Here is a 27973-nt window from a genome sequence, read left to right as displayed (position 1 = left end):
AGAGTAGACAAACGGTTTATGAGGTATAAATAGTGGCAAAGACATATGACCAAAAAAACAGGAGAAAGGAGGCTCGGTGGAGTAATGCAAGCCTAGCTTCTACATTATGCCTGTGACGTCTTTCAATGATTGTTATATGTTATGGGTTGTAAGGAGGGAAAATGAGATGCTAAATGCAATGTTTATCAAAGATATATTTAGTCCTTTGAATTAAGTTCCTCCATCATAATAAATTATTGTAACAGAGGTTTGGAAATATTTTTCTACCATGGATTTAAACTTTGAAAATATGTTTAAAAAAAATTTGATTTGTATGCCATGGGAAAGAACCAGATATACTTAGTGTAGTGATCAATAAAGAGAACATAATAGGAGAGAGCATTTATAGATATGATGGGGAGTGACTCCAAACATCAACATAAATAACATCTAAAAGACCACGGCTAGTAATTGTAGAAGCTCCAAAGGGAGCTTATGACTTTTATTACACTTGCTCGAACCATAAAAAGAAGAATAGAATTGTCAACTAGTTGGAAGACTTTGGGTACACACCAAATGACGAACAATTCGGTAGGTGGGATGGCCGAGTTGATTATGCTAAAGATTAAGATTTGTTGTGATAAGAGATGGACAACTCTGCTTAGTGACCAATGAAAATTGTTGTAGATTCGACCATTCATAATCATTATTTCTACTCCCACCTCGAACTAGATGTGCCTCCGTAAATAGATCCTTCACATGAAAAGAGTCAGGAAAAAAATTCAATTGAAGTGTGGTTAGTTCGATAAAATTGAAAAACATATATCAAATTTTGTTGCATATGAGGAACGCATAGACCATTTGATAATTTAAAGGGTTTATGAGGGAAAGAAAATTTAACACAACCAATAAGAGTTATATACAAACCTAAACCATCACCAATAATAACAACATCCGGACCTTCATAGGGTGATTGGAGTGTGAGATTGCTCAAGTTGATTGTGACATGATGTGAGACACCAGAGTCTAGAAGCCAATTGGGAGAGGAGTTATGTAATGCTAAAGTTCTAGCGTGATTGACTTTGTGAAGAATTGAAATGGGTCAAAATGGAACAATCTGAGTCTTCCCCAACTTTTGAAAAAGAGGGTCATACATTATCTTTCTAGAGCTTCTTTGATCCACCATCTCTTTCTCCATGTTAGCCTTCTCTATGCACAAAGTATTACTGGTGCATCATTCTGTATGGCTCGGAGACACACCGAAGCTCAAGTAAAAAAAATCAAAGAGTTCTAAGTCGTAAGACTCAATGCATACCTTGTATTAGGTTGAATGCTCCTTTTATAGACACTGTAAAACAAGTTTATTGGGATGTTCTAATCCTCAGATTAATCCGTTGCAATGAGACGTTGGTTTCATCTTGTCGTTGAGATTGTTAAAGTTGTTGTGAAATGATGATTTGTCTTCATCTGACTATGTTTTAATTTTAATCCTCTTAGGTTGACACTAGAAAATTTCTCTGTGATGTCTTCCCTCTTCCATTTGCCACCCGTCATATTGACTAGGCGTGGGATTTTTATCCATCCATAGAGCAAATGGATTCTATTTTTGCATCTAGGTATTGTTCACTCTAGGATACCTCTACGGACATTCCTACCCTCCCTTTCACAGTTTTACTTCAGAAAATAATCTCGCCTCCCCCACTCCTAGAAGTCAAAACCTCTTTAGTTTGGGAGAGTGAGTACTGAGTACCCAAGTTACCATCTAGCCTAATTGGTAACTTGGGTATTCACTCTCCCAAACTAAAAAGGTTATGGATTTTGGGAGGAAAATCATGAATTGTGAGAACTGAAAGGGTAGAGTGGGAGTTTGAAAAAATATATATAAACCTTCTTGAAACTTTCTCACACGAAACGTATTGCTCACAAACCTAAAACTAAACAATGTTATAGCTGCATGGGTGGCTGAAGAGAATTACCAAGAGATGTGTTAGTGGCTCAGACGTCGAAGATCCTGTTAGAATCATCAATAGTGACTAAATAAGGGTAAGCTCTTTGGTTTCTCTCTTTAGATAACTTGATTGGGTTTGTTTCTCCGATTGTTGAACAATCTAACAATCATCAAGAAGAACAAATAAATGATTTTGCCACTTATGATGATGATGATGTTAATAAACCTCCAAAAGATCAACAATAAGAAATAGTATTAAGAAGATACGAAAGACAAATAAGATATGTTATTTCTAATAATTATGTGGTGTATCTACATGAGTTAGAACTTGACCTAGGAATTGATGACGATTCAGTTTCCTTTTTACAAGTTGTTAATGAGGCCAATTTTGATAAATGGTTTGATGTCATGAAAGATAAACTAAAGTCTATGGAACATAATGATGTCTAGGACCTTTTTGAATTACCTGAAGATGAGTTGCAAAAGAGTTAGGTGTAAATAGGTCTTTAAGACCAAACACGACTCAAATGACAACATGGAAAGTTATAAGACTAGACTTGTTGCTAAAGGCTTTACTTAAAAAGATGACATTGATTATAAAGAAACAGTTTCTCCAGTCTCTTGTTGTGCTAATTATATACATATAATTACGCACCCTTTACATGATATTTTATGGTTCTTAGAGTGAATTGAGGATCGATACTGCCTAAGAATTATATATTTGCATATTGTAGGTGCCTAGGAGCATATCAAACGGAAATGAGTCAAATTGGATCAAAGATTGAAGAAATTGCAGATATTGGAAGAGAGGATTTTCGATCGATCGGCCATCAGCTCTGATCGATCAGCCAATGCTTAATCAAAACTTATCAGAGAAGATTCTTGATCGATCGGAGGTCAATCCCGATCGATCGGCCAGACCCAAATCACGATTCTGTAGATTTCTGAGTGCCCAAAAATATCCCAAAATCGTGTGGGTCCAGTTCAAAACGACACCAATGGGTATTCTAAACGACATATATGTAAAGTGGGGTATAAAAGGGTAAATTTTAGGGTTTTAGGGACATTCTCTCCCATTTGGGAAGAATCCTTGGAGGCTAGGGCTTAATAGACCAAGAGGAGGCAACTTTGGTGCTTGGAGAAGAAAAGGATTTCAGGGGGTTTCTTGATTTCTTTTTCTAATCTTTGTTACAATGATTGCTATTCTTGATTATATGATATATTTGCACTCTTTGAGGAACTAATGCTCTTGCTAGGGTTCTAATGGAGCCCAACCCTGAATATTGAATGAGCTTGCTTTATGATTCTAGATTCCTCTTTCTTATTGATTGTTTATGGGTGTGCTTAATGCTGTTGAGTGTTTGATCATCGTCTAAATGATTTGTTGCCTAATTTGAAACTGAAAGGAGATTTATAAGATTTGTCTCTTGCCATAGACGACATAGGGTGCATGAACCATAGAAATATAGGGACATGACCTATGCAATCACTAAATGGTTAATCCACAAATCTTAATGAGCCTTCGTCTTCGTTTTTTGAATCCAATTGTTAGACATAACAGGGATTTGAGATAAAGACACTTTCGGTGTGACCAGACATGGAGCATTGGAGAGGTTAGGTAAACCGATTGTCAATGATTGAATAGGGAATTAGGGATTAACGAATCAAGAGAATTTTATTGGATAGGTGGTGGTGACGTTAGGTATCCTAGTACCTTGACTCCTCGATTTATTTATTAATTGATTTTAATTATTTATCATAGTGTTAGTTTATAATCAAACCCAATCTTCACTTTTTCCATTTTAGCATAGCTTAACCTTAATTGATATTAATTTGAATTGTCAACACATCCTCGTGGGAACGATAATTTACTCATCATTTTATTACTTGTGAGATTTGTGCGCTTGCAATTATATCCATATCATCTCTAGAAAAGACTCATTCAGAATTATTATCGCTTTGGTGGCTAATTATGACTTAGAGTTACAACAAATAGATGTGAAAGTTGTCTTTCTAAATGAAAATTTAGAGGAAGAAGTCAATGTACGATCTTAAACAAGCTTCCAAACAATGGTATCTCAAGCTTAATGATATCATAATTTCTTTTGGATTTAAGGAAACCACTATTGATCGGTGTATATATCTGAAAGTCAATGGGGGTAAGTTTATATTTTTGATTCTATATGTTGATGATATCTTGCTTACACCTATCGAAGCGCTAGGTGTAATTTTGCTATTATGAAATGAATTATTGGGCTTATATATTTTTTAAAAAAAGATGTTAATAGTGATATTGATACCCTTTTAAGGATTAGGGTTATACATGGGGAAATTTTAGTGGGCCGTGCTTTTGATTTTCAATGGCCTACCTTTTTATCAAGAGGGTCTTCCTCTCTTTTGTTTATACTTTATGGATGGGTTTTAATAATGGGTAAGTATGGATATAGCCCTTGTACTTTTTATTTTGTGTCGATTAAGCCTCTGAACTTTGTTTTTGGGTCAAACAAGCCCCTTTACTTAGAACAATGGTCTCTATTAGCCCTTGGTCCAAATTTCTGTTAAAAAATGTTGATGTGGATTTGAATATGTGACATGACATTCATTTGGCCAAAAAATAAAATTACTTGTAAAAGGTGACATGGATTCCAAACAAATAAAAAGTAAAACAAAAAAACAACGAACTTTATCAGACCAATCTCAAAAACCCAGCTTCGATTCTCCTTCCGTGTGAAACCCACAAAATCCCACAACGTTGTTCAGTCGGAGCTGGATTTTTGTTATTGGCCAATACTTGATACCATATAGGTTAGTAGACTTTTAAATGTAATAATAAATTACTATTTTTGAAGTATTCAGTATAATGATTTGTTGGATTTTCAGAGATAGGTTTGTACAAGATGATGACAACTTGTTCGATTTTGGTAGCGGCTTTGTGGGTTTTCGATTTTGGGTGTCGTTGAGTGAGGTCGCTGGAGATGGAAGTCTTGAGATGCAAGGCTCGCTGGAGATAGAGGTTGATATTTTGGAGATGGAGATAGAAGCTTTGAGATGGAGGTGAAGACACGTGTTGTAATTTAATTGGTCATTCCCACATGTTTGCCAAAAAAGAAATTATTAAAAAATCCTAAAATTCCATGTCACATATTTAACGACTATGTCATCGGCATTGTGATGAAAATTGGCGTAAGGGCTTGTTTAGACCATTTTCAAAATGAAGGGGCTTGTTTAACCAAAAAAAAAGTTAGGGGCTAATAGACCCAAAATATAAAGTAGAGGAGCTAAATCAGTACTTATCCATTTTAATAACAATTTTTATGGGTTTTTTTTACTTATAAGAACAACAACTAAAAGTTATATTTCAATAAGGACAAGTCAAAAAAAAAAACTATAGAAAAAAGGATAACACTTACATATTTACCAAAATGCTCCTCTTTCTTCTTGTTCATTCTTCTTCCTTCTCTCTTCTTCTTTCTTCACACCCATAACCAAAAATTGATCGTCCGACCATCATTTTCGATGAACAAACCATTGAAATAAAGCTCTCTAAGTCAGCCCGACCAAAGCCTAGTCATCACTGACAGTCGATTATCACTTGAGTAGTCGGAAAAGCTTCGTGAAATCACTGCTACCTTTTGGAAAAGAGCTCGATCCAACCAATACGGCCAACGCCGGTGACCATCAACCCCACGGACCAAGGTGCATCACCTTTGATGTTTATTACTTGTTTGTACTTTTTTTTCTGAAACTGAAAATCTATAGATCTATTCGTCGTATATATTATCTGTTTTGGATCTGCAGAAATGTCATATGTTTCCCAAAATATTATCTGTTTCGTCATACTCATCTACAAGAAACAGAAAATATATGAAAAATATAACATATTATGCAAATCGTGGGCATGGTGGACCACCGTTGTCCGACCACCTATCAAGGCCGTCGACCCACCAAATAAAAGAGCGCATAGCACCACGACTAACCACCACCCATTATTCGCCGTCGTCAGCTATTGATTCCATCGGAATTTGACCTTGAAGTCGCAACCAACCATGAAGAAAAGTGTCTAATCCGACCAGCAATCGGAGATGCCACCATCGTAAGCCTGATCACCGTGGAAGTATAACCCAGACCTAGACGCACCATTCCCACCCATTGGCTGACCAAAAAAAAAGTCATCGTCGGAAGCTCTAATTTGAGTGTCAAATGGAGAAATTGAGAAAATGAGGGCATTTTTGTCAATAAAACAAATGCTTATAACTTTTGTTCTTTATGAAATATTTTTTAAGGGATAATGCTTGAGACACTAAAAAATGACTCAAAAAACCCCCATTTAAGTATTGGATGTAAACTAGACCCTACATTTGTGCTTTTAATCAATGATTATTTTAATAGCACATAGATTTGGGGGATTTTTGAAAATCATATTTTAAGGGTGTTTTTTAAGCTAAGTCGACCCTATGGAACAAAATTTATTGTGATCTCTTTATTGGAATAAAAATTTTTTAATAGAGGACTTGATTATAATTTTCCAAAGGGGCCTCCTCTTTTGGTAGATAGGGTTTGCTACAAGAGGATCGGTTCCAAGCAGAGCATCTACTCGAATTGAATCTCCTTCGATTTCGGCTTCGACTATTGATCTTCGAAACCGTATCAATAAAAGCAGAAACAGCATCAATAGAAGCAGAAACTGCTTCAATACGATCCTGCAGCTGCTGTTGGTATTGAGATATATTTGCTTTTTTCTTTACTATTCATCGATTATCATCTACCTCCGTTCCGTTGCGTCTCACGATTCTTCCTTGTTTGATTAGAAAAATCTTTGTGAATTGTTCAAATTGTGTAGATGTTTTGTCGATTTGAGTCTATATGGAAGCAACTTGTTGAATCTTTTTTTTCACTGACCAAATCTAGTTTCTTTTTTTTTTAGGAATCCTAGTTAACTGTCATAACTTTTCAATTTGATTACAAGTTCGAATAAGATATAAAATCTAGACTTGGTAATAATAACCTTCAATTTTGAAGTGGAGATTTTTTTTTTTATCTCGGGTGATGTTTTGCGGTATCTAATGGGTTCACAACACAATTGTACGAAAATGGTTACGTTCAGGCAGATGGTTCTCACATGGCATGTTCTACTATTTTCTTGTGTAAATTTTGTGCTAATTAAAAGTAGTGACTATTGATGGATAATTGCTTCAGGGGATTCGGATGCCAGATGGTTCAATATTCTACTTGATGCCTGGATATAATCCATATGCTTTAATGTGGGTTGATGGACAAGGTGTTGGGCAGCAACCATATCACTTCATCAGGGTACCCTCAGCTTCCTGTCTCCTACGGATCCGAAGCTGTGCGTTGTTATTCAAGGGATTCAACATATGTTGGATGTGATCAAAATGGAACTGATACTGGTTTTGAGAGTGCAAAACATTGGTCAGATGCTACCGCTTTTGCGAACTCCAATGGCTCGAATCATATGAAAGCAAATGCTGATTCTGGCAGTGAATTTGCTGAGTCTCTGCGTACACAACCTGTCGGATCACCAAGCCAGGTACCCATTTCAATTTTCAATAAACAGCGACTAAAGATGTTCATCAGTTGGTTTCTTCTAGTGGCTCACATTGATATCTTTTCAACTAATATATTTGTGTATTGTCATAGGGCAATTATAATTATTGATATTCTTGATCTTTTGTTGCCGGTTAGCATATTTGAACTTTGAAGGTTCTCTGGAAAGAGGTCTTTATGTGTTATATGTTTCTGTAAGCAAATGTCCTTCATGTTTCAAAATTTCTAATTATTTGTCAACATTTAATGTTACAGGTGCCACCTTCGAGTTCTGCTTCTTCGGCAGTCTCTGAGAGGGAATACCTTCCTTTAGGAAAGTTCTCTTCTACTAGTCAGGGACAAGGTCTTGTCCTGGGTAATGGTTCCATGAATGACAGACAAAATGGGAGATCATGGAATGGGAATGGTAGATGCAAGTTTAGAGAGAAGTCCAATGAAAATGAGATTTTTGAAAAGGCAAGTGAACTAACTGTTGGTCCTAGGGCCTATAACAGGATTTCTCCTGAAGATTCCACTGTTAAGAAGGAACAATTGGGACTCAGAGTTTGCAGGGATCAATATAACCTACTTAATTTTCAAACCGACTTTGAGAATGCCAAGTTCTTTGTCATCAAATCCTACAATGAGGATGACATTCATAAAAGCATTAAATACGACGTATGGTCAAGTACCCCGAATGGCAATAAGAAGCTAGATGCTGCATTTCATGAAGTGGAACTGAGAGGAGCCAAGACTGGTGAAAAATGTCCAATCTTCCTATTTTTTTCAGTGAGTGGGAAAAAGTAACTTTTTCTGCTGAAATTGTTGTTATTTCTCGCCTTTTTTTAGTATATTAGTTTGTTAGAATGTGACTTATGATGGAGATGAGTCTTATTGAAACTTTCGGCTCAGTTTTGAATCTAAATTTACAATACTAATTCACAATTTCACACTATTTAAACTGTGTTTCTTCTTTTGGTAATGTCAGGTAAATGGAAGTGGACAGTTTGTTGGCTTGGCTGAGATGATTGGACCCGTAGATTTTAACAAAGACATGGACTTTTGGAAAATCGATAAGTGGGCTGGTTTCTTCCCAGTTAAGTGGCATGTAATTAAAGACATTCCTAACAGTACGCTTCGACACATAATCCTTGAAAACAATTATAGCAGGCCCGTTACGTTTTGCAGGGACTCTCAAGAGGTAGATCCCATTTCTTATTAAATATTATGTTAAATTTTGGTTTGTGAGTTGTTTTGCTTTACATTTTTGTTTGCTAGGTTCAAATTTGGAAAAAATGGTTTTGAACTAGAATGTCTTGGGTCTATTTTCTTTGATTGTTATGGTTCGGCCTCCCCATTTTTTAATCCAAAAATTAAAACGAAAAGGTAGAACTTTAGTTGTGGTTTCCTAAGAAAAATTATAACAACTTTATTCCTATTCCCCATTGTGATCTTTAAAATGAAAGTTGAATTTGTTTCTTTTCTGACAATAACAGAACCTTTGCTTAAATATAGAGTTCTGGGCAATCTTGTTCTGTGGAGATTTTTGTATATTGAAGAATAAGAACATATGTGTTTGTCAATGTTATGCAGTTAGTGTGCTGATGATGGAAATTGCTATTATTATTTGCTTTGCAGATCCGACAAAAGCAGGGTTTAGAAATGCTGAAGATTTTTAAGAATTTCTCAGCAAAAACATCACTGTTGGATGACTTCAATTTCTATGAGGATAGAGCGAAGTCTCAGCGTTCTGAAAAGGGTAAGAAGCCGGCTACTTTACGAATGGAAGTATACAAGGAAGGCGATATCAAAGTAAGTTCTTTAATTCCTGAATTTCTCTCTTGATATTTCCTTGGGTGAAAGAGAAGGTTTTTTGGTGGTTGTGATTGATCCTAAATGCCCACACAAATTTCTACTGTTTCTGAAGATTAGATTGTTGATTTAGTGATTGAAGATAGTTTTGGGAATGCTTGATTTTGTGGTTACAATATATTATGGAATTATAGTTTTACCTACCGATTGATCTCATTTTCTGAATTTTTTTCCAAGTTGTACTTTTAGTGGCAAGTGTATGCTTTTATCTTTTGTTAATCACGACCGTTATATCCATTGTATTATTCGGTTTTTTAAGTCTCTCTAGTTACCTCCTAAAGAAGTACAAAGTTGAATCACTCTGAAGGTGTTATGCTTTTCGTGTGCGATATTTGGTATGAAGCTAATGTACACCCTACTTTCCCCTTATTCAGAATCACAGAAAGGCTCAAGGAATTAACTTCAAAGAAGTCACGAGGACCAAGAGAATTATTAACACCCCTGGATCACTTCTGTGTCTCACCAAGAATCTCTCTCTCAATGATCACCCCCGGAAGAGCCATGATGTGAAGAAACCAATATAACAATCAAATCCTTATGATTCTGTACCGTAGGCAGTTTTGCAGGCTTTAATTACCGATGCTATACATTTCTTTTCTAGTTTATCATCCTCTCTTTTTTTCTCCCACGTTCTCGTTTTCATTTTAAGCCATGGTAGGAAAGTTCTGTACCCTCAACTTTTTAAAGTCTCATTTTCATTATTTCTCAAGAATATAATTTATTATTTATGGCGTTTATTTCGTTATGCCAAGCTTGATTGCCTATGTTATCTAGGGAATTTACCCTATGTTTGGTTACTCCGTTCTGGCCAGAACGGAATGCTCAATTCCGTTTGTTTGACTACGGAATTCTCATATTTGATATTAAACGAAACACTGGAACGGAATATTGAATTTCATGCTTTCTCTGAACTGCAGGTTCCTCTCTCTTAGCTCTCCCCCTAAGGAGTTGTGTATTCCGGCTTGAATGGGAAATTGTTTGACGAGTGTAATGACATGTTTTTCCCTTGAATTGCACATTTGCAACTCTTTCTTCGCACCTGCAATGAATAATTTGTCCAGACATTGACCAAAAACGGAGCAACATATACCCTAAACAGAGCAACATCTACCCATACCCAAAATCGCACGTGAAACTCACTTCTTCAAGCCTCTGCACTGAAATTGCCGAAAAACGTGATCGGACCCTCAAATCATGAGGGAACCCGCCCATCATTGTTTCGTTCCCAACAGCGGCGCCACCCTGTTGCAATGAATTGGCGAGTTGGGTCTCGTTTTTGTTCCCATCATCATCGGAATAAGATAGATTGGCAGCGTCGAAGACGTCTTCGAGTGATCGCCAGCTCCTGCTCTAGTGATCGAAGCTTCTTGATGCATCTGGCCTCTCATCCTTCAGTGCCCTAGTTCGGCTAGTCAACAAGTCTTGTTCTCTTCAAGACATGAACACTATTGTTATTCAACATGTTGATGATTTTATTAGGTGATTGAAATTGAAAATTGTATTTCTCGATAGTGGCAATATCACGATCCATTATTTCCTTCAATTTTATTGTAGGTCAAAATACGATAAAGCTTCTGCTTTGTACACGACTCTGCTTTCAACAACTGTTAGAAAGATGTTGATTCTTCGATGGCGCCAAGCTCAATCATGGCAGCATTTCATCTCTATAGTTCTGCTTTGATCATGTTTACCCTAGCACGATCAAAGTCTTCATCTTGAAGACTATAAAGTTGGGCTCTTTTGGTTCAGGAGATTGGGCTGTCTTTTGGGCTCATTATTTGTCTTCAGCTTAGTTTACTTTTTGGGCTTTTATTGTTCAATCAGTCTTTATTCAAAATAGTATTTTATTTATTATTTGATAATCTTTTCATAAAAGCTGTTGTTGGCTCAACTGTTGTACTGTTTATAATGGCCTAGAGCCAGAGTTTAAACTCAATGAATACATTTGAATTCTTTCTCGTGTTCATCTCTGCTCTCTCCTTCTTCTTCTTCTCCCCACCCTCATCTTCTTTATTGAATGTCCTACAACATAAATAACTGATTTATTTACTATCATGGTATTGGAGCAAGAAAAAAACACTGGTGTTAAGCCACCATCATCTACTTTGGTTTCCGCTATAATTTCAGAAGGCACAAATTTTATGAGTAGTAATTCTACATTACCTCCTTTGATTGCTAATTTTCTTGTTGGAAGCTTGCCACATAGTGGAGATTTTCACACCACTTCTTCAACATCACAGAATAATGTTTTTTCTCAACCAATCTTACCCACCCCTTCTATCTATTCCACCTTACCCACTATCTCAAATCATTCTATTGTGATGTCTGTTGCAGTGAATATCCCCTTACAGAATCCTTTCATTAACCCATATAATTGCTTACCCAATAATTTTTCTATCAGCAAGATAATTTCATTAGAATTAACTAGTTCAAATTATCATGTATGGAATTCCAATTTTATGAATGCTCTTCAAGCAAGAAACAAGGGTTTGTAAATGGAACCATACTTGTTCTAGATGCTCAAGATCCATTTTATCAGCTTTGGATTGAAGCCAATAGCTTGATTAAGACATGGATTACCAATTATTTTTGTTCTCAGATTCTTGGTGGCATAGCTTCTTCGAAAACAACAAAAGAGGTCTGGTTAGATCTCAAAGATACATAAGCAGTTGTAAATGATACAAGAAATTTTGAAATATATAGACTTGGCAAATATCAAACAAAAGAATTTGTCAGTCACAGAGTATTACACCAAGATCAAGCTACAGTGGGAGGAGTTATAGGATTATGAAGAGATTCCAACTTGCTATTCCTGCAACACACAGAAGCTTACGCTAAGCAAAAGAAACAGGAAGAGGCTCATGAAATTATTGATGGGTTTATCATAAGCCTACAACCACATAAGCAACCAAATCATAATGATGAATCCATTGCCTGATGCAAACAAAGCTTAATATGGTGCATCGAGAAGAGAGAGCAAAAGGTTACCAATACTGAGAAATCAATTTCAGAAGAAGCCATAGCTATGGCTGTTAAGAAGTTTGTTAATACTGGTGTTAATCGGAATCCTAGACCTAATTTCAAAAACAACCAATCAAGGAATTCAGATAACAAAAGGAAGGATTCTAAAAGTTCTTCCAAGTCTTTCTCAACCAACAATGAACCTTTATTTTGCAACTATTACAAGAAAGAAAACCACAACATTGACAAGTGCTACAAGTTGCATGGCTTTCCTCCTAACTCAACAAGTATCAATGGGGTTTACTATTGATCAATATCAACAGATTGTTGAATTTCTCAAAACAAAGATGGCTCAGCTGATAATCAAACCGATGGTGTTGATGTGGCAGCAATAGTAGGTAATGAAACTTCTATTTTTGAAAGTCATTCTAGCAAATAGATTATAGATAGTGGTGCATGTAGTCATATTATCTGTGACATTGTATTTTTTTCATACATCACATCACATCTAGTTCATGATTCATGTCACTTTACCAAATGGACAAAGACATTCAATAACTCACATAGGAAAAGTCATGCTTACCAAAAACTTAAGTTTAAATGGAGTGTTTTGTGTTCCTAGCTTCAATTTTAACATAATTTCAGTAAGTAGATTAACTAGGGACAATAAATATTCTATAATACTTACAAAAGATCAATGTGACTTGTAGGAGGAAGTCACATTGAAGAAAGTTGAGTTGAGAATCACAATTAAAGGACTATATCCCTTCTATGTCTGTTATTGGTACGGTAAATTACCCATTGTTATACTGTTACCGACATATTGGTTATCAAAAATGACAGAAGATTGGTATACCGTTACCAATACTTCGGTATATTATAAATTTACAGCTGCATTTGGTAATGATACCGGTAAACAAAGTTCAAAATCGAAAAATTTCTCAATTACTGACATATATATTAAATATATATTAATATTATTTTTAATTTTAGTTTTAATTTTGTTTAATTTATGACCATTAGACTCAACCACTATAATCTACACCATGATTTTTAGGGCAATCTCATCTCACAAATCTCACTTTGGTCTTCGACTCTCATCTCAACACAGCCACATATCTCAATCTCTCACAAGACTCTCAACCTCTCACAAAGACGGACTCATCGAGACAATCGACTCACTCTCTCTGGTCTAGACTTTGCCTTTTAAAACCCCTTTACAGTACCATTTCTACTTCATTTCATTTTGCCTTTTCAAATCTCTCTTTTCATAGATGTTCGCTATTGTAAATGGAAGAGACGGAAGCGGGAGCCCCAAATCGCTTGGAAACCCGAGAACGAAGAGGTTGAGAGGGTGATTTTGTTAAGATAGCATCTCTCAGTGAAGTTTGTTTCATGCTTGCAGTGGAGTCGTCTTCAAGTTCTCGCCCTTCCTTCTACTGCATCGTACCCTTGTTCTGGGATATAGACCATTGTGGGTCTTATCTATTTGAAGCTTGGCTTATTCTTAAGACTTGGGCTTAGGGCTGTAGTCTTTTAGTTCATTGATCTTGGGCTTTTGTTACAAGCTGGTTCAATTCATATGGGTATAAAGTCTATTTTGTAATAATTTTTAATTTTTTTTTACGTTTAGAAGCTGGTCCAGTTTGTTGATACTCTATAGTTGATCTTAATTGATAAATTTATCAATTATTGATTTACCATTATCGATTGATCGGTATACCGACCATCGGTACACCGACTCTATTGGTAACAATAGCATTTTTGAGTTACCGAAGGGATCGATATGATAACGGTATTCAGGATTTGGTAACTGTAACCGTACCAATAGCAACCCTAATCCCTTCAATCAAGACATCTAGGATATTTTGGCAGTTTAATTCTGTAATAGATGCTAAAACTTGGCATATGAGACTTAGACATCTAGCTAGGAATGTGTCCAAGCTTTTGCCCTTACCTTTTGACCATGATGTCTTTGATTGTACTGAATGTTGATCGGACCTCTATTTTGAGGTCCTAATACCATCTAATTAGGGGGTTCTATTGTGTAAAGTAATGCATTTGTGTTTAAATAAAGTAATTTTACCCTTATAGATATTTTCCTTTGGTTTTGCAGGAAATCGGGCTTAAATGACTGAATTGAGAACTCTTAGAGCTGAATGAGGAAGCTGAAATTCACCAAGTGTCCGGACACCTTATGTACCGTCCGGACACTTCCTTCACAAATCGAGACAGAGGCTTACCAACTTGGAGGACGAATGAAGTGTCCGGACACCCACTATCCGGACACCATCTTGAAGTGTCCTGACACTTGCTTTGAAAATTGAAACAGAAGCAGCCAAAACCAGCTCAAGTGTCCGGACACCTCAAGAGCCGTCCGGACACCTATCGCGGATTTGTAATTTTCTGCACCAAAATTTCAAGGGCATTTGGGGCAAATCATATATGTAACCAATGAGGGACGATATTGTAAGGGTAATTAGGTATTTTCCATTGTAAAAAGAGGGGAAAACCCTAAGATTTGGTTTGCTACCTCATTCATTCACTTTTGGAACATCTAGTCTCCATAGTTTTTCTCTCTCTTTCTCTCTAGGGTTTTGCTTAGTTCTTGTGATTTTGTTTGTAAACATTGATTTTCATCTATAAAATTGATGTTTATATCCATTATGATGAGTGGCTAAGTTTCCTTTCTAGTTTCTAGTACCAACGGTGGGTTCAATTTTTGATTACTCAAGGTATGCTCAAAGAATCGTAGCTTCGATTTCTCTCTTTTAATTTCATGATAGTTGTGTGATTGGATATATGAGAATGACATATTAGATTGTATTCTTGGATTGTCTAGTCTAGGGATTGCATCTAATGTGTTCGATTGAGAATTGTTAAACCCATTGCATGATTTCCTTAATTAATCGAGTTTTCCATTGCATAGCTATTAATTATATGTATTGATGATGGAGTTTTGGGTTAATTTAGGAATGTGCATAGGAGAGTTATGGTTAATTGATCTTTGAGTGTGAAACTAGAGTGTTAGCCGAGCCGAGCCCCAAGGGGGAACATTAATCCATAATATTAGGTCTTATCCCTTCGCGTTCATTGTAAATTAAGAGACCCGATGGCCTACATATATGAATTGAAGTCGTATATCACAATTCTATTTGCATATGCATGATTGATAGTATCACACAATGCATTGTGTATGGTTGTGTGTGTTTGCAATGATACTTGAGTATGAGAACCGAGTAGCCACTGACACGGATTAGTGACTAGGTTTTTAATTAATTGTTTTAAATCCAATTCGAGCTTACTTTGATTACAAAATCGCTCATACTACCGAGTCATTCGACTCATTTCATTTACTTGCTTTTATTTGATATTCATTGCGTTTATTAATGTTAATTAGTCATTTGCATATCATTCACCTTCAAATTTGCATTGCTTTCTCGTGGATCGATACCGGACTCATCGGTTTATTACTTACCGATACCTTACACTTGGGGTAAGTACACACACACACTTTGGTGTACACTTGGGGTAAGTACACATTTTTGAGTTACCGAAGGGATCGATATGGTAACGGTATTCAGGATTTGATAATTGTAATCGTACCAATAACAACCCTAATCCCTTCAATCAAGACATTAAAAGACATCTAGGATATTTTGACAGTATAAATTCTGTAATAGATGCTAAAGCTTGGCATATGAGACTTAGACATCTAGCAAGGAATGTGTCCAAGCTCTTGCCCTTACCTTTTGACCATGATGTCTCTGATTCTATTGAATGTCATTTGGGCAAGATGAAGAGAGCCCTTTTGTATTAGTATTACTAAATCTAATGAAATATTTGACTTGATTCACAAAGACATTTGGGGTCCAAATTCAACTCCATTATTAGATGGATATAGATATTTTTTTAACAGTGATTGATGATTTATCTAGAAGGACATGGGTATTTCTTATGCATTCTTAGGATGATATGTGAAAAGTTCAGTAAAACATGTTCAAACTCAATTTAAGAAACTATAAAGACAACTAGTGTGGGTCCCCGCGTGTTGCAGCGGGAGTGGTGATTTTACTCAATAGTAAAATCGGTGGTGTGAACAGTATGTTAAATTAGAAACTGTGTAAAACTAAATCAGAGACTATTTTCAAAACTTAACTACTCTGTTTCTTCATCTGTTGCTTTTCCTCCATGCTTTCCTAGCAACCAAACAAAACAAAGTAAACACAATTGATGCTTAAAGGAAGTCCAAATTTAATCAGAGAACATGATTTCCAAGGCAATGAGAAGCGTCATTGGCAAAGAGCTTCCAACTTTCAAGTTATGATGATCATCTCTACACTGAGCTCTTCCGATTGAATTGACTTCACTGCGAGAATCTACCAACACATGAAACGATTAAAGATATGACTTCTAAAATCAAATCCCTAAGAAGTAAAACCTTTCAGACTAATTGAGGCAAAAAAAAATGGCAAACCGGAAAAGATCTGGGGTGGTGGACATAATTGAATTTTATAACTGGTACTCAAAGCAAAATAGCAGAACAGCGGAAACCCTGTGAATAAGAGACTACAACAATCTTACTCCAGTCCTGCGTCACAATTTAAACAAAGTAATGAAGAAAGTAATTTAAACAAAGTAGAGATTTATGCTATCAAAGTTCTAACAAAGGCTTTATCCTCAATTTAAACAAAACCATGTTACTCGTTTTAGAAAATTGTGCTAGTAGTGATTGTTTAATAACTAATCCATTGGAGCATCAAACAGGGGGTTATGGATTGGGATGTCTTACCTGACCTAATAAACTCTGATAGACCAAAATCATTTATCTTCGTTGGAGCATTCTCATCCCTTGTGGTAAAAAGAAAATTGTGCCAAGCAATTGCAAATTACTGGAGTATCATCTAAGTGACAAATCATAGAGATTATTATGCGAAAAATAAAACTAACCACATATAGTGTGTAAGTAAGAGAACATGGTTATAGCTAGAATTCTTGAATTTAATGTTAATGATCTGGTAACCTCTGACCACATCTCTGGTATTGTTTTCTTTCTCGTCTCCACCAATGGTGGTGGATGTTGTGGCTATGTCAAGACAATGGTCTCCGTTCTTTGAATACTGTTTGGGCATCTTTGAATACTGTTTGGGCACAGGTTTGCTATTACTAAATACTAATTACCGTTGCTGGTTTTTCTTGTTGGAGAAATTTCGACAATGTAGAATGTTGGAGAATTTTCGGCAATTTAGATTTTACTTCAAGGCACGGATTAACTCTTTCCTTAAAGTGTTATTTGCCTCCACCAATTGATGTGCACAGGATAGCAGCAAATACACTTCCAAGATACAATGAAGCACCACGTATTTAACGTTTGATGTTCGGCCTTTGCACAAAGGAAGAACACCCAAGAATGACCAAGAAAAATAGAATTTTAAGAAGTGCTTGGAATTATATTTTACAAGGATAGAATCCAAGTTTAAGAGTTTTTGAGATGATTTTTTATATTGTAATTGAATGTCTTGGAATGATGTATTTATAGAGAATAACACACATTTTGGTGAAAGGTTGTGTCCAAAAAGAAACACACCTTTTTGGTGAAGGGTTGTGTCCAAAAAGAAAGACATCTCTTGTCAAAAGAAACACACCTCTTGTAAAGGGTTGTGTTCAAGAGAAGTTTTAAGAGAAGAGTTGTGTCCATTGGTATGAAACTACCAATGTAAAGATTTCTTTATTATTTTGAAAATATTTCAACATTCCTCCACCATTTTCAAAATACAGATGAAAAATACACTTGTTGTGTTCATTTGAAAATTTATGCATAAACAAAGGTGTCTTTAGGACTTGAACCTTCATGTAGTGTATGTATATCAAGGTTATTCAGGATGACATCGTAGACGAACTTTAAATTAGTGATCCTTTTTGAATAACCAGACACACAACACACACAAACTTTCGATATAAAGGTCATTCTTATTTGCCGACGCGTGGATTGGCCTTGCGTCTGTATCCTATTTTAGTGAGCGCTTTAGAGACAAGTCCAAGTCGCACAGAAAGCGGCACCACTTTCGACACTCAAGTAGGTAAGCTTATCAAAGGTACTCCTATAAGTATAATACCTCACAAACTTTGTTATAAGCTTATTAAGAACTTTATAGCTCAACCTCTTTCTTTACCTTATAGGTCCAAAACACTTTTTCCTTGGGATGTATATACACTTCAAGTACTTTCCATCACCTAATATGATGTACTTTGCTCGTTGAACTCAAGAACATGAAATTTTCAAGTGTTGAGTTGAGTTTCCACCATTGGTGATTGTTTAGTAATGGACTTTAATCCCATCCCTTTTGATGTTTTCCACACCATATCTCTTGCGAGACCCTTGGTTAATGGATCAGCCAAATTTTGACTTGACCTTACAAAATTTATTGTTATGATACCATCTGTGATCCATTGTCTCACCATACTATGTCTCAAACCAATACGTCTAGACTTGCCATTATAAACTTTACTATAGGCCCTTGATAGTGTTTCCTCACTATCACAATGTATAGATATAGACGCCATTGGTTTGGGCCAAATAGGAATTTCTAATAATAAATTCCTTAACCATTCAGCTTCTTTACCACAAGAAGCTAAAGCTACAAATTCTGATGCCATAGTCGAATCTGTTATACATGTTTGCTTCTTTGAGCCCCATGCTATAGCTCCTCCACCAAGAGTGAAAATCCATCCACTAGTAGATGTATGATCATCAAGCTCGGTGATCCAACTAGCATCCATGTATCCTTCCAAAACTGTTGGATAACCACAGTAATGGATTCCATAATTCATAGTGTTCTTTAAATATTTTAGAACTCCATACACAGCTTGCCAATGGATATTGTTAGGATTAGATGTATACCTACTAAGCTTGCACACAACAAAAGCAATATCAGGCCTTGTTGATGTCATGGCATACATTAAGCATCCAATCACTCTAGCATATTATAGTTGATTGATTGCTCTTCCAGTATTAGTATACAACTTCAAGTTTGGATCATAAGGTGTGTTCATAGAGTCACAATCAAAATGATTGAATTTTTTAAGAATTTTCTCAATATAATGTGATTGGGTTAAAATTAGTTCATCTTGATTTCTCAAGATTTTAATACCCAAAATCACATCTATATCACCCATGTCTTTCATAGCAAACTTTGATGATAAAAATTTCTTGACATTTTCAATACTTTCAAGATCGGTACCAAAAATTATCATGTCATCAACGTAAAGGCAAATAATTACGCCTCTACCTTTAGTGAATTTGCTATATACACACTTGTCAGATTCATGTATCCGATATCCATTTGACAATATAACTTGGTCAAACTTTACATGCCACTGTTTTGGAGCTTGTTTAAGTCCATACAATGACTTAATCAATTTACATACTTTAGATTCTTGACCGGGCATAACAAATCCCTTAGGTTGTTCCATGTAAACTTCCTCTTCCAACTCACCATTTAGGAATGTTGTTTTGACATCCATTTGATGAATTGAAAATTTATAAATTGATGCTAAGGCTATCAAGGCTCTTATAGTTGCTATTCTAGCAACGGAAGCATAGGTGTCAAAGTAGTCTATGCCTTCCTTTTGTGTGAAATCTTTGGCAACTAATCTTGCCTTGAACTTATCAATAGTTCCATCTATCTTCATTTTCTTTTTGAAGATCCATTTACAACCTATTGGTTTTGAACCCTTAGGTAAATCGACTAATGTCCAAGTCTTGTTACCCATAATTGATTCCATTTCATCATTAATTGCTTCTTTCCAAAAAGCAGCGTCTTGAGATTTCATAGCTTCCTCATAGGTGAGAGGATCCGGTTCTATATTTTGAGAAACCGCTATTTGTCTAGAAAGTGTATCTCTAGAACCTTCTACTAAATAGATAATGAAATCCGGTCCAAAAGACTTTGGTACTCTAGCTCTTTTGCTTTTCCTATCTAAAATAGGTTGTATAAGTTGAGAGCTTCCACCACTTTCATTATTAAGTGATTCATCACTTAAATTAAGCGGTATTGATGTTATTTCATCCAATTCACTAGTTGCACTACGTTTTTGTAGCGTTGTGAATCTTTCCTCGTAAAAGAATGCATCTCTTGATTCAATTGCATTATTCACATTAATGGAATCATTTGGTTCAATTACCAAAAATCTATATGCCTTACTATGTTCGGCATATCCAAGGAATATACATTCAATTCCTTTTTCTCCCAATTTCTTTATCTTAGGTTGAGGTAGCCTAACAATGGCTCTACACCCCCACACCTTTAGATATTTTAAATTTGGCTTTCTTTTCTTCCATAGCTCATATGGGGTTATAGTAGTCCTTTTTAATGGGACCCTATTTAAAATATGACAAGCCGTTAATAAAGCTTCCCCCAATAGCCATTACTTAGTCCGGAATTAGATAACATGGCATTAACCATTTCAATCAAGGTCCTATTTTTCCTTTCGGCTACATCATTTTGTTGTGGTGTATAAGCTGTGGAAGTCTCACGAATCAATCCAATTGATTCACAATAAGAAGGGAATTGATATTCACCTCCTCTATCCGACCTTAGACATTTTATTTTAGTGCCAAGTTGATTCTCAACTTCTGCCTTAAAAATCTTAAATTTTTCAAGGGCTTCATCTTTTGTATGCATTAAATAAACATAGTAATATCTAGAAAAATCATCAATAAATGTAACAAAATATTTTTTACCACCTCTTGTAGGATTGCCATGTACATCACATACATCACTATGCACTAATTCAAGTAAAGTAGATATTCTATTTACTTTAGAAAAAGGCTTTCTTGTTATTTTTGTTTTCATGCAAATACTACATTTTTCATTCATATCATTAGTGCATGTTGGAATTAATTCCATATTAGCCATACCATTTAGTTTAGTAACATTTATATGTCCTAAACGATTATGCCATAAGGATAAGGAATCAACCATATAAAGAGAAACAATATTCTTATTAATATTAAGATTAAACATCTCCTCATACAAATAACCGTTTCCCACAAAGACACCACCCTTTGACAATACAAACTTATCAGACTCAAATACAAGCTTGAAACCATGCTTGCTAAGTAAACTACCGGAACCAAGATTCTTCCTAATGGACGGAACATGGTACACATTGGTGAGGGTTAAAGTCTTGCCACTTGTGAATTCTAGAATAACTTCACCCTTGACTTTGATTTCAGCGGTAGTGGAGTTGCCCATGTAAATCACATTGCTATCCTTTACCGGCACATATTTAGAGAACATAGACTTGTTTTTGCAAACATGCCTAGTTGCCCCATAATCAATCCACCAATTTGTGTCATCCTCAATAGAATTGATTTCAGAAATCATAGCCACAAAGTTGTTATTTTTTGGCTTCTTTTCTTCTTGCTTCTTTTTGAAGCTATAGCAATCCTTCTTGAAATGACCACTTTTCCCACAATCGAAACATGTACCCTTGAGCAGCTTCTTGTTGTTCTTGAACTTGGCATTATTCTTCCTTTTCTTGTTTCCATCCTTGAGTGATGTGTCTTGCTTTGAGTTTTGTCCTTCTTCCATCATATGAACCTTTGAAGAATGTTCTTCAATTCCACTTTGGTTGCTTCTAAAAGCCTCTTCAACTTGGAGATGTTGCCTAAGTTGATCCAAATTCATGTCATCCTTTTTGTGTTTTAAGGATTTCTTGGCATCTTTCCATGATGGAGGGAGTTTTTCTATGATGGAAGAAACTGAAATGGACTCATCCATATTCATGTGGTGTTGAGTGAATTGGTTAAGAATATGCATAATCTCATGAAATTATTCCATAATAGATCTACCATCTACCATTTTGTAATTCATGAATTTATCAACAAGAAACTTCTTACTTGTAGCATCTTCGTTAAGATACTTAGTTTCCAATGCGTCCCATAATTCCTTAGCGGTATCCTTGCTTTGATAGATGTCGAAGAGAGCATTGGACATTGAATTGCAAATGTGGCCCTTGCATATGTAGTCATCTTGCTCCCATTTGAGTCTTGTATGAGTTTGCTCCACGGTTTCTTCATCTCCTTGTGTTGGCTTTGTGGTGGTGAGTACATACACAACTTTGAGACTTGCCAAAAGGAAATGCATATTCTTTTGCCAACGACGAAAATTAGAGCCATCAAACCTCTCTAATTTGACAAAATCTGAAGTAAATTCTCTCAATGAACCAGCCATAGAGATAACACTTTAAGATTGCTAGAGAAATTTTGACAATGTAGAATGTTGGAGAATTTTCGGCAATTTAGATTTTGCTTCAAGGCACGGATTAACGCTTTCCTTAAAGTATTATTTGCCTCCACCAATTGGTGTGCACAGGATAACAGCAAATACACTTCCAAGATACAATGAAACACCACGTATTTAACGTTTGATGTTTGGCCTTTGCACAAAGGAAGAACACCTAAGAATGACCAAGAAAAACAGAATTTTAACAAGTGCTTGTAATTCTATTTTGCAAGGATAGAATCCAAGTTTAAGAGTTTTTGAGATGATTTTTTAGATTGTAATTGAATGTCTTGGAATGATGTATTTATAGAGAATAATACACCTTTTGGTGAAAGGTTGTGTCCAAAAAGAAACACACCTTTTTGGTGAAGGGTTGTGTCTAAAACGAAAGACATCTCTTGTCAAAAGAAACACACCTCTTGTGAAGGATTGTGTTCAAGAGAAGTTTTCAGAGAAAATTTGTCTCTATTGGTATGAAACTACCAAGTAAAAATTTCTTTATTATTTTGAAAATATTTCAACATTTGTTGCTGTATCAGTTGGGCTGAATGATTGGTCTAGTCAGGGTTTTTTGCCAGGACTGAGGACATTATATACACCCATGGAAGGGTTCCCGCACTATGGTGTGGTGAATGAGGATTAGTTGCTGATCAAGGGCTTCTGTGTTGGCCCAAAGAAGCTTGAAGCAGTCGCTGTTGTCTGTTGAAGCAAACCATCCAGGGTTACTTTGGCGGAGATTAAGCTCAAGTTCATTGATACATCATCCAATTTTGACGATGGCCGATTCCAGACAACCCAGGAGAAGGCCAAGTTCTACGGTCGCTGAAGGTCTGATCTCGTGAGCTTTGTGGAAAGTGTTCTTATCTCAAGTACTCTTTTCAAGGGGACTATACCTTACTCATCGAATGAGCATGCTTGGCCATGCAGTTTTTGTTATCTTTTGGCAGGATTTGATGTTTCGCATTATATTTGAGACTTTCTTTGTTTTACCTGCTTTCAGGATTGAAATTATAGATCTTGGTATTTTTTGAATCATTCTTAAATTTAACCTGAACAGGATTCATTTCTATTACTGCTCCTAATACCTAAACTAATATAAAGTGATATTGTGAGTGTTGTTAAATGTTAATTGGCTATATATTAGAATATGCTAATGTTGTAGATGTAGGTATGTTGCAAATCTATATACTCGTAAAAGATTGTTGGCTTGAGTATGTGTTTTTTTTTGAAATACCGTTGATAAATATGCTTCATATTAGAATCAAACTTTGTGCACACATATGCTTAACTCAATCGATTCTCATTCGGACCACCTCTCGTTGTTGGGTTGAGTATGTTGGTAAAGTAAAAGGTTGCTTGAAAAGGCATGTAGCTAGTGTTTGAAGAGAAAGGGGAGAGGAGGAGGAAAGGAAAGGAGGGAAATATATTATTGAATCTTAATTTCAACCGTCTGTTTTAGTGTGCTATCTTGTCATGGGACCCTCTCTTTTTTGTAAAATGTCTTACATGGAAATGGGAAGCAATATCTTTCCTTGAAGTGACATTTTTACTTTCATGTATGTCCATGTTATTCAATTCTTGTTTTGATAAGGTATTTATTTGCATTTCATTCCGTAAAGAAAAGGGCATTTAGGGAGCAAAGAATCTAGGGTCTTATCTTTGTGTTTTCCTTTCATTTCGTGGTTTAAATCGCTATATATGAACACAATAGTGAGAGACTAACATCAAGTGAATATGAGTGTTAACAAACAGGCGAGGTGCGCGACCATACACCCACCTAGCAGGTCCATATCTTTCTCAACCAACCACTACCCATACATGGGTTGGTTGTAACCAACAGGTCTAATGGACTACTACCTAGAAAATTTGTTGTCTGATTAAGGAATGCATTTGCCTTTCTTATCGATAGATCACAACTCCCACGTTTAAGCGATGTGCGACGTTGGTATCAATTAGTGATGTTCTTTTTCAAATGTTAGGATTATATTGATATTTATTGGTCTAGAAGATGGGCTTTCAAATCTTTCTGAGACATGGTGATTGTCTTGTTGACAAAAGAGTCTCACTCAATGCATTGCAGGTAGCTAAAAACCGAAAAAGTACCATTTCTTTTTTTCCACTTGCGTTTTCATTCAGTAATCTATATTTGTAATTATTGCTTCATATTCTTTTCAACAATACTTCAAATTTTTGCAACAGAGGATTACTTAACTTGGTGGCAATCTCTGTGTCTCTTTGTGTTTGTCTTATGGGAGAGATTGGTAATTTGACTTCTCTGTTTATTGTTAAACCCAACAAAGGAAACTTTTCATGCAATACAGATACTGACTTCAGTGCTTCTGACAAAAGTTTTGAGTTTCTCTCAATAAGGAAAATTTGAGAAATTAATGTATTAAGGGCCCCTTTTGTATAGCTCTCTTCTTTATTCCATCTTGTCCAATCCTTTCTTCACTTGAATCATGGTGTATTGGTACTGCATAGCTGTAAGGTACCCCCTCATCAATTCTCTCTCTCTTTCTTTTTCTTTTTTCTTTTTTTTTCTTTTTTTTTGGGTTGAAATCTATATGTTAGCAATCACATGGCTCTCTACAAGGTATGAAGATTAGAAATACTATACAAATATATAAAATTTATACCTTGTTGCAGCCTTTAGTTGTTTTTGTTTTTAGTTTACATATTCCCCAGCAGCTTTATCTTTCTTTATCCTCTCTCTTTTCCCATCTTTTATTTAGTGGGAGATTGTGATTGTGTGTGATTATCTAAAGATTTTGCTAGCTTTGCTTCCATGATTTCGTTTGAATGGTTTATGTTGTATTGAAATTGGTTGAAGCATTAATCCTTACCGGTAATACTCAACCTTTAACCTTTATTTGTGCCAACTGCTAAATGCTTTCATCAACATAATCTTGCCATTAGACCCGTGTGCATTTGATTAGAATTCGATGGTAATTATATGACGTTTCTTCTGAAAAAATTGATCAATGGTTAGTGCGTAAAATCATTGGTTTAGATATACGATTTTAGAAGTGTTAGTAACAATCAAAATCGAGATTAACGGGTTGGTTTAGGGAAATGCTCCCTTAATGTAATTCAGCACTAAAAAGTGAAAAACTTTAAAAAGTTGCAAATAGACCACACTTGTTTGAGCTCCACAGACAGGGAAGGCCCATTCCTTTTGATTTCTGGGAAAAAGTTTGCTTCTTTGAGCCAAGGTATAGTAGTGATTAAGTTAGGCATCAAGGCTGCTGGTAGAGTTATCATACAACTTCTCTACATTTTCTATGTGGGGTATAAAGGGCTAAAATATTATATATGTGCTTAGACTATAACAATTTTTTCGATTATGTCCTTAAACTATTTTTTTTCTTCATTTTATCCTCAAACTATTGTTTTCCACATGATTTCTATCCTGAGTCAGCATTCCGGTGTTGACTTCGGCGAAAATGCTGACGTGGCATCCATGTGATTATAAAATAAAAAAAAAAACTCGTCGGAGTTCAGATGACACGTCAGCATTTTCGTCGGAGTCAACACCGAAAAGTTGACTGAGGAGAGAAACCATGTGGAAAATAATAGTTTAAGGATAGAATGAAGAAAAAAAATAGTTTAAGGACATAATAGAGAAAAATGTGATAGTCTAAGGACATATTTAATATTTTAGCCGGGTATAAAGCTAGCTTGCATTGTTTTAAAATAATTCATTGACAAGTGTGGGTGTCTTGTTTTTCCATGGCAGCCAAGCTTATAGGATTTGAAGGCTAAAGATATTTTCTGCCCCCTGCTTCTCTGGGCCAGAAGCCAAGGAACAGGTTAGTTTACATTTTAAATTGCAAACATAAGAATGCCATCACTGAATTTTCTGGAAATTTGTGTTTCTCTTTCTTTCATTTCATTTGGGTAAGATTGGCATTTTGGCTTGAGTTTCTGGTGAAAAGAATGCATTATGTTTAAGCACCTCTAGTTCAAATTTACTACTCCATTAGATTATCTCTTTATTGTTTTTGGCTTTCATTGCCACCGAGAACCAGCTTTTCTGCTGCATCTTGTAAACAGTTCACCGCTTCGACTAGATTCATTTTGTACTAGAAAGTAGAAATTCATCAGTTAATGCTATTTTCTTCTATTAACATAACCACCAAGTCATTAGTGTTCATTTTGTGTTAATTTTTTTCTGAGTTGCTTAGTTTGGTTAGTTGATGAGTTCCCATTTCAGAGGCCAGAGTAATGAACAAATGGCTCTATTTTTGTAGATAATCTGATAGTGCATAAGGAATTGATCACTGGTCTGACTGTGACGCTTATTTCCCTGAGAGAATTTGACACATTGTTTGTTCTGTACCTTCCAAAATTGAATTTCAGCAGCTGTGATACAAAGTTGAAATCCTGTACACTTCTCTTTTCAGGTCTGGGACATGACAGCTGAAATCAACTGTGTATAAGCTTTGATAGATGAAAGGGCGTGTTTAGGACCACAATGAACGAGCTTGATTCAGAGAGATCGACATCGACGCAATGGAACACGTATACTAATTTAGACCCCAGTCCATCTCAGACAGGAGCTCCATGGAAAAGCTTTGGGAATTCCATGAATGCCATTTCTTTTGGTTTCGTAGCGACGGCTATCTTGATATCAATGTTTCTTATCATGGCAATCTTTGAACATCTGTTCCGGCCAAACCCTTCTTTCTCTTCACCTCAGGAAGTGAGGAACACTTCTCCAGAATCAGGAGTACCCCCACAGAAACTTGGGGATCTACAAACAGTATGTCTTCACTCCCTTTATTCTAAAAAATGTAACCACATTATTGTGCTCTTTCTTTTTTCCAGTGACCAAAATTCATTCAACTTTCGACAGGCACCGACGTCTCATGCATCCGATTTTTCAGTGGTGATGCCAGGACAGCAATATCCAAGCTACATTGCTCAACCTGCTCCTCTCCCTTGTCCGAGGGAAGGCATTTGTCGGCCGTCCCATGAACATAATATTGTAGGTCTCTGTTGAGAGTGCAATAGGTACATAGTACATATTTAAGTAATCATATATATAAGTACAGAGAATGAATTAGTCAGTTAAAGGGTCATGTTCTTTTGTTAAGTAATGTATGAGTACGCCTTTTACTTTGTAAGAACTCATTACAGGCAAGACTCTGCAAACTACACCTGTTTTTAATGGCTTAAGTAGCAGTCCAAGGTCTCTGTTGAGAGTGCAATATGTACATAGTGACAGAGCCACCCAACCTATTTTGATCTTGGACAATAATACAGAGCCCAGCACAGGGTTTTTCCTGGCTCAATTATTTCCTTACAACCAAAAATAAAGACCTTTGGGTAATTGAAGTAAAACCCCTAAGCAATGGAGAGAAATGAATTACTGAAAACT

At 35.9% G+C, this 27973-nt stretch overlaps 1 protein-coding gene and 1 pseudogene across 2 annotated transcripts; both read left to right on the top strand.

Moving 5' to 3' along the window:
- The first annotated feature begins 7124 nt into the window (after positions 1 to 7124).
- LOC119984556 lies at positions 7125 to 10088 on the top strand (annotated as a pseudogene).
- A 14667-nt stretch (positions 10089 to 24755) lies between these two features.
- On the top strand, positions 24756 to 27662 carry LOC119984331. Of its 2 annotated transcripts, none has more exons than XM_038828215.1 (4): positions 24756 to 25081; positions 26330 to 26402; positions 26997 to 27355; positions 27449 to 27662. In XM_038828215.1, exons 3-4 carry the CDS (start codon positions 27068 to 27070, stop codon positions 27593 to 27595), a joined length of 435 nt encoding a protein of 144 aa, XP_038684143.1. In that variant the 5' UTR covers positions 24756 to 25081; positions 26330 to 26402; positions 26997 to 27067; the 3' UTR covers positions 27596 to 27662. The 2 variants fall into 2 exon arrangements, with proteins under 2 accessions (XP_038684143.1, XP_038684144.1); XM_038828216.1 differs by lacking the exon at positions 24756 to 25081 and adding an exon at positions 25155 to 25186.
- Positions 27663 to 27973: the final 311 nt, after the last annotated feature.

This window comes from Tripterygium wilfordii, chromosome 18 (assembly GCF_013401445.1).
Source record: "Tripterygium wilfordii isolate XIE 37 chromosome 18, ASM1340144v1, whole genome shotgun sequence".
Taxonomy (NCBI): Eukaryota; Viridiplantae; Streptophyta; class Magnoliopsida; order Celastrales; family Celastraceae; genus Tripterygium; species Tripterygium wilfordii.
Note: the sequence above shows the minus strand (reverse complement) of the source record. Positions and strands in the feature narration are given on the sequence as shown.